General features: G+C 38.9%; 1 protein-coding gene across 2 annotated transcripts in view; it reads right to left on the reverse strand.

Moving 5' to 3' along the window:
• Window positions 1-309: 309 nt before the first annotated feature.
• Window positions 310-12,658, reverse strand: part of nkain2 (sodium/potassium transporting ATPase interacting 2) — a 216,803-nt gene continuing 204,454 nt past the window's right edge. For both annotated transcript variants that reach the window (XM_061901183.1, XM_061901184.1), the window contains 2 exons: window positions 8,071-8,152; window positions 310-1,012 (listed from right to left, as the gene is read on the reverse strand). In XM_061901183.1, coding sequence (XP_061757167.1) covers window positions 1,003-1,012; window positions 8,071-8,152 — 92 coding nt within the window. In that variant the 3' untranslated portion in view covers window positions 310-1,002. The remainder of the gene's footprint in view (window positions 1,013-8,070; window positions 8,153-12,658) is intronic.

The following is a 12,658-nucleotide window of genomic DNA, read 5'->3' on the forward strand; positions in this document are numbered from 1 at the left end:
ATTTGATCACATGGTCACACTCTATAAAATGATTAGACATACGGCGATCCTATTATTTTTGCTGATATCTACGTCAAATTAAATGTTTGTCCGTTTTGGGATTGGTTTTTTGTAGCGGTTACAAATTTTTGTTCACAAAAAAAATGTTTTTTGCTGTTTTTCCCCACATTGTTGTGAGTAATACAACATACCAATTTTAGTCTGGAGTGGTTGGATAGTTTAGATTTTTAGAGAATTCTGCACACAACAACGCACACCTGAATATTTGAGTCACTGGGGATTCACCAAGGAAAACAGGACATGTGTGTCTCTTTAAGAATTAAACATTGTTTTTTGACTTTAAATGAGATACAAATGGAGGCCGCCCTGACTGTGATTGTCATTTGTGTCGAGCCAACACGTCAACTTTGGAGCATTTCTTAGTTAGGGATGGATGCTACTGGCAAACAATAAAAAAAAAAGAAAGCAAAAAAGGCTGCCTGACCTCTACCTGGTCTTCTTCCTGCCCGCCTCTTGTGGCTGGAAGACAAATTATTCAGACAACCGAGGTCTGAAAAAGCACAAACAGTTGTTTGATTAAAAAAGTCTTGTCAAAGATGTAAACATGAATTCGTTTTAGCACGTTTGGACGTCGCTTTGTGTCTTTTTAAAATGTCTGTGATGCTTTGCTAACATCCACGATCCAAATTTTTGAGGAAGTAGAAAAAAAAGATGTCAGACATTCCTTGTTTGGTTGTTGTTGTTGTTGTCAGGAAGTCTCACCAGGCACTAAAGAGCAAGGGGAAGTTCCAGTAGTTGGCCATGAAGGTGCTCAAAAATGTTCTTATAACCGCTAATGTAGTTAGTGACTCCCACCACCAGAAGTCACTCTTACTTCATCAGAGAAAAACTGGAAGGACTCGGTGTCCTCTTGTTTCCTTCCTCAAAAATACTTTTAGAGTAAAAACAAACAAACACAAAACAAAGCGGTAAGGCAGCTCTTCTAAAGAAGTTCCTGGTCTTTTATTTGGACCTGAAAAGACAAAAGACAAAATCTTTAGAAAATACCCAACATTGTTTGAAAACAAAACATGTTTAAAATATTTTTATTTTTTACTGTTACCAGGGGCAAACTTCTTTTTACACTTGAATGACTGATTAGAACGTTAAATTGTTTGATGATGGCGACAGTTTGAAACTGGAACGGGTCAATTATGATGTATTTATTATTACTACTAATGCTGGGTAAATGAAGCCTCAGTGAGTGTTTGGCACACACTAGATGTATTGACACTGGAAGTTAAGACATTAAGGCACACAGTATCACTCCTCGTGTTTCATAATGCATCAATGTTTCAGTATCGTTGGACCCATCACTTCTTATTAGTGTGTTTTCATGGTGCACATAACAAGAAAAAACATTTGTCAACATTTTTCCACAAATAAAAAAACGTATCAATGAAGATTTTTTAGGTTTTGATCATATTGTATTAATTAATCAATTGCGTTTCTTCTTTTTGTTTTACAAAAATCCTATTTATTTTGTGACTTCTGGAGTAAAAACACCATAAATGTAACAGCTCTACGAAAGAGATATTTCAGTAGAAACTGGTGTGAATACTGAAAAGCCAAACTGAAATGCAGACAGATGCTAAACCAGGGGTGTCCAACTTTTTCCACTGAGGGCCGCAGACCGAAAAATCAAAGTATGCGGGGGCCATTTTGATATTTTTCTTTTTTAAAAGCAATACAATGGTTGTTGTTGTTTTTTTTTACCTTTATGGCTTTCCTCAAGTTTGGTCCCCGGTGTCCGGAAGGGTCTCAGTCATAAAAATGTTAGAAATAAGTCATAAATTATTATTTTTTTAATTTAACGCTTGACTCTCGAAATCAACTTCAGGTCTGTCTGTCTTTATAACATTTTTTTAAATTTTGTTTTTTATGTTTATGGCCTTTATGTCAAAACCCTTATTCATATGGCAAACACACAAACTATGCAACATTTTCTCCCAAAACATTTCAAAGTGGAATATTTGACATGAAGTAATTGAAACCCTAAATAGGTCAATAATTCATAACAATGAAAAAGAACAAGTGTTGAAAATAAGTCAAATGTATATTTGTCTTTTTTTACTTTTAACGCTCAAGTCTGTAGATCTCTTGATTATAAGATTTTATAATTTCTTTCATACTTTTTTGTTTGTTTGATGCCCTTTTTTTTCCCCCAAAATGGCGCCGCTGTAGTGGCTGCTGTGGGCAGGAGCTCTGTGCTCTTGTTTCATCCTTTTGTGTTTCCCTCTTGTTTTCATGTCTTATTATATATATATATATATATATATATATATATATATATATATATATATATATATATATATATATATATATATATATATATATATATATACACAGTCTGGACTCCCTCTCCAGGGGCCGAGGCTTAGACCGTTTTTAATCTTATTTTTTTCTCCCATTCCCCCTCCTTGTTTACCTGTATCTCACCTTTTTTGTAAGGGGCGCCGGAAGTTGGCAGACCGTTCAGCGATCATGTTCTGTCTCCCTGTAATGTTTGTCTGATCTTGAATGGGATTGTGCTGAAAATGTTAATTTTCCTGAAGGAATAAATAAAGAACTATCTATCTATCTATCTATCTATCTATCCGTCCGTCCGCCCGCCCGCCCATCTGTCCGCCCGTCCGTCTATCTATCCGTCCGTCCGCCCGCCCGCCCGCCCGTCTGTCCGCCCGTCCGTCCGTCCGTCCGTCCATCCATCCATCTTTTTGTGAAAGAAAACTTTGTTTTGCACAAAATTTGCATTATTATCCCCCCAAAACATTTGAAAGTGGAATTGTTCCAGTGAAGAAATTGGAGCCTTCAGCAGGTCAATAACAGTCCGCATGGCAGATTTGTGTTATTAGTGTCAACATTGCAACTTTTTCTTTTTACATGTCACTGTTTACTCTTTTATTACACTCTTTAATGTTTTAAATTTTTCTTATAGTATTTTTTAGAATGGGCCGGGGGCCATTAACAAATTAGCTGGGGGCCACAAATGGCCCTTGGGCCGCACTTTGGTCACGCCTGTGCTAGACAGTTGGCATCAGGAAACACAAAAATACAGCTAAGGTGTGTATCTGCAATAAGCTTCACAAGCTAGCATGAAATGTTAGCAAGCCAACAGTTGCATCAAATACCAAAATATATGATCTTTAGGTTCATACCTGCAAAACGTGCTAAAAATGTCACCATGCAAACATTAGCATGCTAGCAATTTGGAGCATTTTGACTTTGGAGCAGTTTGAATCAGTTGAAAAATGTTGGAAATGTGAAGGTTTGAAAAATTACCTTTTTTTTTTTAATGGCAAAATATTCCTGAAAAACGCGGAATTTCTGGATATTTTTGAAATAAATAAAGCAGTACTAAAGTTAGTATGCTAGCTATTCACTTACATTAGCACAGAGCATTTTGACTTTAAAATGGTTTCCAATTGGTTGACAAATGTGGAAGTTTGAAAAATTGTCCATCCATTTTGAATGGGCAAAAATGTCCTGTGCACTTAAAAAATTTTCAAAGTGGAATGGTTTGAATTGAATGAAAAATAGGACAGAATAATATTTAGAATACTTCATGTATTTCCAGCATTCACACAATAATACAATCACACCAGAAGGTGATATACTAAAATCAAGTCAATCATGTATTTATTTAATTTCACAAATCAATGAACAGGGGCACAACAGAAAAAAGGGTCATGGGTTCAATTCCCGGACTCGGGGTCTTTCTGTGTGCATGTCCTCCCCGTGACTGTGACCGGGTACTCCGGCTTCCTCCCACCTCCAAAGACATGCACCTGGGGATAGGTTGATTGGCAACACTAAATTGGCCCTAGTGTGTGAATGTGAGTGTGAATGTTGTCTGTCTATCTGTGTTGGCCATGAGGTGAGGTGCCCCGCCTTCTGCCCAAGTGCAGCTGGGACCCCAAGCGGGACAAGCAGTAGATAAAGAACGGATGGATAGAAATCAATAAAACAACTAAATTAAAAATGGTCAAATGAGATATAAAGCAAAGGATGTTGAATAAACGTATGTATATGTTAATTTAACACAAAACACCATGAATGAGGTTATTATCTCCTTACTGTGTGCAGGTGTACCTAATGAAGCATCCTGGCGATTCAGCCGTGTGGAACACAAAAGGTCAACAAATTCAGCTGAAGATTTTATTTTTCTTTGCAAAAAAGCACTTTGCAAATATTTCTGGAGGCAATAATTGTGCTGAATTGTATGTGTGTGTGTGTGTGTGCGCGCGTGCGTGTGTATGTCAAGGTGTGACAAGAGCGTTAGATATTTCCTCTGGGACACACCAATTTATTGTTCCCTTTGGCCACAGCCAATCAACAGAAAGTGAAAGGACAACAGCTGCAGGAACAATGATAGCATATTGATAATGTTTGTCTTTGTGTGAGTGTGTGTGTGCATTAACACAGCATCCTTTGTGTTACTCTGTGTGTCTTTGCGTGCGTGTGTGTGTGTGTTTGGGGGGGTCAATGATTTATGATGTGTGTTATGTCCTCCATCAGGGACACATAAAAGTAGAGAATGTGCCTTTATTGCCTTTTTTCTCTGTTTAGTGGAACATTTCATCTGTCATTTTTTTCTTTCTACAATCCGTTTGCTATCGCACACTCTTTCACATCCTGCTGCCATTTTTAGTCCAAATCACTTTATTTACAGTTCTGCAGAACATTCCACACACGTGATTATTGAATAATAATCTCCTGCATGGTTGCAGTCACTCATGAGGGGATTTGGCAAGGAAAAAAGTCTTAAAATGACTTTTGAGTAATTATTTGGATCTAGGACACAAATGTTTGGTGCAGACAGTTCCGCACTTTTGCTTCCTTCCTGCTTCATGCAGACCTTGTTCTTGCTTAGTCTGCATGAAGCACAGCTATGTATGTCACTCAAATGTACAGATTCTAACCATTGAAATCATTTTTATGGTTTGAAAGTATTCAGAGGGCTGCATTGAAATGTTATTTTTTTTGTATTGTGCCAAGATGGCCCAGTTAAATGCTTTTTTTATGCTGTTTTGCAAGACCCATATCACATGACTTCAAACTTGACACCTTATTGGCTGGTTCTGAGACAGGATCGATTGCTTCAGTCTTAATTTACCGGAAGTGAGTCTTGCTTTTTGAAACAGCAAATATTTCAACACTGAATTTTTTTACACCTAAATTTTTTTTTACGCTGAATTTTTTTGCCCTGAATTTTTATACACTGAGTTTTTTCACACTGATTTTTTTTAAAACTGAACTTTATACACCGAATTATAAACACTGAATTTGAAAACACATAATTGTTAAACACTACATTTTAAAATATGGATTTTTTAAAACATGCATTCGTTAGTATAATTGGATGTAAAAAAAATTAGTTAAAAAAATTTGGACGCAAGAAATTTTAGTGACATAAATTCAGTGTCAGGCAAAGCTTTTGTAATAAAGACACAAATGAAACTCCATACTAGGTGTGAAATGCACGGCCCGCTGCTGCTATAACGAGAAACTTGGAGCCCTGTAAACTTAATGAACACATGTACTATGTTTCATGTTGTGTAATACATGAACAAAATATATAAAAGCAATACTCTTGTTTTTGCTCCCATTTTCATGAGTTGAACTCAAAGATGTAAAACTTTTCTAGAGACAAAAAATATTATTTCCTATCAAATATTGTTCACAAATCGTTCTAAATCTGTGTTAGTGAGCATTTCTTCTTTGCCAAGATAATTCATCCCACCTCTCAGGTGGGGCATATCAAGATGCTGATTAAACAGCATGATTAATGCACAGCTGTGTCTTTGGCGGCCCACGATAAAAGGCCACTCTGAAATGTGATTTTTTTCTTGATTGGAGGTCTGGGGGTGTCAGAATAGTATCAGTATCTGGTGTGACCACCATTTGCCAAACTCAGTGCAACACATCCCCTTCCTGTCAAATAGATCCGGTTGTTGATTGTGGCCTGTGGAATGTTGGTCCAGTCCTCTTCAATAACTGTGCCATGTTACTCGATATCAGCAGGAACTGGAACACGCTGTCGTATACGCCGATCAACAGCATCCCTAGCATGCTCAATGGGTGACATGTCCAGTGAGTATGCTGGCCGTGTAAGAACTGGGATGTTTTCAGCTTCCAGGAATTGTGTATAGATCCTTGCAACAAGGGGATGTCCATTGTCATGCTGCAACATGAGGTGATGGTCTTGGGTGAATGGCACAACAATGGGCCTCAGGATCACGTCACGGTATCGCTGTGCATTCAAAATGCCATCAATAAAATGCACTTGCATTCGTTTTCCATAACATAGGCCTGCCCATACCTTAAATCCACCCCCACCATGGGCCATTCGACTCACAACGTTCAGATCAGCAAACCGCTTTCCCACGCTGTCTGCCATCTACTCTGAACAGTGAAAACAGCGATTCATCCTTGAAGAAAACACCTTTCCAACGTGCCAGACGCCATCGAATGTGAGCATTTGCCCCATTACGATGACGAATTGCAGTCAGGTTGAGACCCTAATAAGGACAATGGGCATGCAGATGAGCTTCGCAGTTTGTGCAGAAATTATTTGGCTATGCAAACCAATTGTTGCAGCAGCTGTCCGGGTGACTGCTCTCAGACAATCATGGAGGTATACCTGATGGATGTGGATGTCCTGGGCTGGTGTGATTACACGTAGTCTGCGGTTGTGAGGCCAGTTGGATGTATTGCCAAATTCTCTGAAATGCCTTTGGAGACGGCTTATGGTAGAGAAATGAACATTCAATATACGGGCAACAGCTCTAGTGGACATTCCTGCAGTCAGCATGCCAACTGCAGGCTCCTTCAAAACTTGCAACATCCGTGCTATTGTGCTGTGTGATAAACCTGCACATTTTAGGTAGGCCTTTTATTGTGGGCAGCCTAAGGCACACCTGTGCAATAATCATGCTGTCTAATCAGCATCTTGATATATTACACCTGTGAAGTGGGATGGATTATCTTAGCAAAGAAGAAATGCTCACTAACAAAGATTTAGACAGATGAGTGAACAATATTTGAGAGGAATAGGTGTTTTGTTTATATAGTTGAAGTTTTAAATCTTTGAGATCAAATCAGGAAAAATGGGAGTTATATTTATATTTCTGTTCAGTGAATATGAATTTAGTGTGTATTACTTACATTTATTTAATGTGTAATACTTACATGTACATGGATTTGGTGAGTTGTATTTACATGTACATGTGTAATTAGGGAGTATTACTTACATGTATTTTGTGAATACTACTTAAATGTATATGTGTATTTACAAGTAATACTTATATGTACATGTACATTTAATGGCTTACTATTTACACGTACTTGTGTACTACTTACATGTACATGTACAATATATGTAATGAGCAATACTTACATGTACATATAGTGAGTCCCACTTACATGTATGTGTATATTTAGTGATTCATACATCCATCCCATCCATTTTCTACCGCTTATTCCCTTTTGGGGTCGCGGGGGGCGCTGGCGCCTATCTCAGCTACAATCGGGCAGAAGGCGGGGTACACCCTGGACAAGTTGCCACCTCATCGCAGGGCCAACACAGAGAGACAAACAACATTCACACTCACATTCAAACACTAGGGCCAATTTAGTGTTGCCAATCAACCTATCCCCAGGTGCATGTCTTTGGAAGTGGGAGGAAACCGGAGTACCCGGAGGGAACCCACGCATTCACGGGAAGGACATGCAAACTCCACACAGAAAGATCCCGAGCCTGGATTTGAACCCAGGACTGCAGGACCTTCGTATTGTGAGGCAGACGCACTAACCCCTCTGCCACCATGAAGCCCTGATTCATACATGTATATGTATATTTATTGAGCAATACTTACATGTAAATTTGCATTTAGTGAATACTACTAACACGTGCAAAGGTTTTTAGTGAGTACTACTTACATGTATATTTAGTGTGCAATACTTACATGTACATGTGCATTTCATGAGTACTACTTACATGTGCAAGTGTATTTAGTGAGTACTACTTACATGTACATAGGTTGTAGTTGAAGGTGGGAGGTCTTCTGAGGTCCTTGGTATCCGTACGAGTCGAAGCCCCCTATAAAGTCAACTGCACATGAAAGTCTCCATTAATCAACAGTTTAAAAATATGATGTATTTTAGAAGCTATATGTGTGTACAATGAATACAAGTACAAAGTAAGAGTACATTCATCATGCATGCAGAATATTTGGCCTGCAAGCATGAAATGACGAAGCGGCAGATTGGGAGCCTGGAGGCCACCAGCAGGTGGTCGCTCCCCTCAGACGGTCGAGGATGATAGAAAGATCTGTAGAATTTTTTTTACGCTTTGATGTCAGCCACCAAAATAAAAAGTGACTTCCTCATCTCTGTCGGCAACAAATCATTTATTTTCTGCCAGGGAATTAGCTGACATTCGTATGGAAGGTAGTCGTTATTAGCAGCTGTTTACACACAATTCAGCAGCCTAGGAACTTAATATATATAATGATGTAACAATGTGTATACAATAAATGCATAATGACTTTAGAATGTATAAACAATAAATGTATAACTATATAACAATGCATATATATATATATATATATATATATATATATATATATATATATATGATGTAACAATGTACATACAATATTTAATTATGTAACAATGTATATACAATAAATGTATAGTTATGTAACAATGTATATATATATATATCCATACATCCATTTTTTTACTGCTTGTCCCTTTTGGGGTCGCTGGATAATTATGTATATATATATAATGTATATAAATATAATGATGTTACAATGTATAGACAATGTATAATGATGTAACAATTTACATACAGTGGAACCTCGATTCACAAACACCTCTATTTGCACCCTTTTCGGTTCACCAATATTGACATTGTGCCAAATATGCCTCTGTGTGCGGACCTTGTGCGGACCATGTCTTGGCGTACGAAGGCTTCATTTATTTGTTCATTCATTCATTCACAGTTATCATTTTAGCTAGTTAGCCTTCAGCTTGTGAAACCTTCACTTGGAGGTTTTTATCAATGAAGGGAACTTTTTTCCCCCGCAGTGAGTCCTTAATTTTGTATAATGACATACCACTGTATATATAATATTTATAGTGATGTACCAAAGTATATATGTGTAATGATGTATCAATGCATTTATAATATGCACATAATTATGTAACAATGTATACACAATATGTATAATGATGTAGCAATGTATCTAACATATGTATAATAACATAACAATGTTGTGGAGGGGGGTGGGGCCTGAGGGCCTGAGGGCCTGGCGCGTAACGGGGTGTTCCAGGACCGGCCTTGAATACAGCGACAGGTGAGTGGATGGCCCAGGTGGGCCTTGTAATCTAATCACCTGTAGCTGTAATTAGCAGCAGCCAGGACGAGACACGTAGTTGGAGTTGGATTGGGAATGAGGGAGAGAGACACGAACAAAGGGAAAGACATTTTGCTGGAAAGCAAAAGCCTCTCCAAATTTATGAAAATAAAACAGTGTTGTACCCTGAAATTCAGGCTCTCGTGGCAGTGTGTGTTGGTCCGAAAAACCCACTAGAGGGCAACCTCTACAAATGTATATATGTAAGATAATTTAACAATGTATAAACAATATATATCTAGTGATGTAACAATGTAAAAATATAATACATATACAATGATGTAACAATGTATATAATACATGTATACATTGTTACATGTATAATCATGTAACAATGTATACAAAATATATATAATGACGTTTACAATATTACGACTTCCGCAACAGCCGTCTTTTGACAGCTCATGCTGATCACTCGTCATACTTCAAATGCAGCTGCTGCCATATTGTGGAGTTCGTAAAACAACAACACCAGGAGGTTGCCTACAGCCACAGCTGAAAATGTGTTTTGGCCTAATAGGGACCCAAACCTTTATTACCCCAGATTTCCACTGGATGTAGTACGGCTGCGGAACAGCGCTACCGTAGGTGCGGACTATTTCGGATTCCATTCTAGTCAATGTGACTGTTTCCAAACAATGCGGACCCTCTCATGGTGCTGCCATGCCGTTTTCATACCACATCCCTGTGCTAAGTATGTGCAGAGCTTTTTTTATTTGCTGGTTGCAGTTACACATCGGATCAACTTAGCCAAAATGTGCTTGTGTGGTACACAAAGTCATGCATAAATACAAATTGATCTGAATATGATTCTGGAGGTCCAAAATCCATCCATCCATCCATGTCCCTTTCAGGGTCGCAGGGGGTGCTGGAGCCTATCTCAGCTGCATTCGGACGGAAGGCGGGGTACACCCTGGACAAGTCGCCACCCCATTGCAGGACAGGTCCAAAATCAAAAAATCTTTATACAGGAAAAATCCTGGACAGCTGTATGGGGTCCTGTGTCAATTACAAGCTGACACAGGGCAGGGGTGTGGTTAACGTCTTTTTTAATTTAAGTCTGTGCCGTCACAGATGCCCGTCTGTGGGTATTGATGGACGGCATAGCTCAAGACGTTCCACGGTGTGGCAGTATAGCAGCTGTTACGGATATCAAATGCAGAACCAAATGTATTTGCTTCTGCTCCTCTGAAAGGACAGAATAAACTGCATGTAGTTTGCTTTACTACAACTCCCCTTATCACATGATTATGCACGCAACAGCGAAATCTCGTAAAATTCCGCATTACTTCTCTGCACGGCAACAATGCACATCAGAAATGGCAGAGGTGATTGGCAGATGGTGGAGACGATCCGTGGCAGTGATGTTCAGCAGCCGTTACGCAACCTCACTTACCGACTTTTGCTGACCTGGCGGCTAATTGAAAAGAAGCATCCCCTTTAGGCCCACCCTCCGCTCATTGCTAGTAAGGGTGTCCAATACAACTTTTTCACTTGATACAATACCGTTATTGGAGCCCTGAGTATTGACCAATATCAATATTAATCCGGTACAAGCAGGAATTAGGCTGGGTAATATGGATCAAAACCGATATCATTGTGTTTAGACCGAATCTCGATATCCGACATAGATATCGGTGTTTTAAACAAAACATGCAAAGTGTTTAGTTTAAACCAAACACCACATTGCTGTTACTAGTAGTGTTTTGATAATGAATTAAATAACTAATTAATAAAAGTTACTCCTTAATTAACACAAAAAGTAATTACCGTATTTCCTTGAATTGCCGCCAGGGCGCTAATTAATTTAAAATCTCTTCTTACTCCGGCACTTACCAAAGGCATGCGGTGAAAGTAAGCATGCGCTAATTATTTTAAAACCTCTTCTCACTTCTGCGCTTACCAAAGGCATGCGGTAAAGGCAAGCCTGCGTTAATTATTTTAAAACCTCTTCTCACTCCTGCGCTTACCAAAGGCATGCGGAAAAATTAAGGCCTGCGCTTAAAAATTTGAGTGTGATGTAAGGATACAATCATGAAAAGCACATTTAATAAAAAAAAGTTATTATGGTCTTACCTTTACTTATAAATGAAGTCCATGCGCAGCTCCTTCTGATCAAAAGCATCGATAACTTGTTTATAGAAGTCTTCCTTATCTTTCTTCAGTTTTAAAAGTCTCTCTGTCTCGATGGAGATCTTCCTTTATTACCTCCTGCTTCGATTGAAAGTCCAGTTTAGAAAACGATTTTATTTTAGAGATGTAATCCTCCATGTTAAAGGTGCAAGCGAGAGGAAAAAATAAACACACGCTACTCACTCTTGCTGCTTGTTGTCACTTCTTCTGCAGCCGAGTAGTCGCAAGAAGGATCACTAGCGCCCTCTACCACCAGGAGGCGGGAGTCACTTAATGATTCATATTTGACACATGCAGCTACGGTATATTAATAAAACATACCTGCTTACTGTTCTTTTTAGCATATTCAATAGATTGGACCTTAAATCCTACTGAATAGCTCTTAATCTTCGTCCCTTTATGCGATTTCAAATTATTGAAATCAGCCTCTTCCATTTTGGAATTGATGACAGAGGAAGTGTCACTCGTGACGTGATGAGTTTGACCCAGCGGAAATTCTAGGCATATGCTAATTATTTTGCAAAACGACTTTGACCTGGCTAAAATTCTAGACATGCGCTAATAAAAATAATATTTTGCAAAACGAGTTTGACCCGGCGTTAATCGTGAGCCGGCGGTAATGCTAAGCATGCGCTAATTATTTTTCGAAATGAGTTTGACCCGGCAGTAATGCTAGGCAGGCGCATACTATATACCCGGCGGCAAATCAAGGAAATATGGTAATGCTTTATTTAAAAAAAAACTTTAAATGAATTTCGTATGCAGTTGAGAGTAGTTAATAAAATAAGCGCGTGCGTGCCTTTAAAAGGCGACTGTCTGAAGCCAAGCGGCGTCCAACGTCAGCGAAGGTTTCAGCCGAACTTTATTTGTTAGCTTTGGCAGATAGCAGTGGCAGTTTGTTGGCATTGTCGGCTGTTCTGTTGACTATTATTACTGGCTTGTGTTACCTCTTGTTAACAAAGAGGAGCCGCCAGCCGCCAGCCACCAGTGTTACTCAAACAATATTGCATGTGCGAAGGCAAATGTGGCAGGGGGTCGGCATCAGCAACATGCGGTAGCGA

This window comes from Nerophis ophidion, linkage group LG05 (assembly GCF_033978795.1).
Source record: "Nerophis ophidion isolate RoL-2023_Sa linkage group LG05, RoL_Noph_v1.0, whole genome shotgun sequence".
NCBI classification, from domain to species: domain Eukaryota; kingdom Metazoa; phylum Chordata; class Actinopteri; order Syngnathiformes; family Syngnathidae; genus Nerophis; species Nerophis ophidion.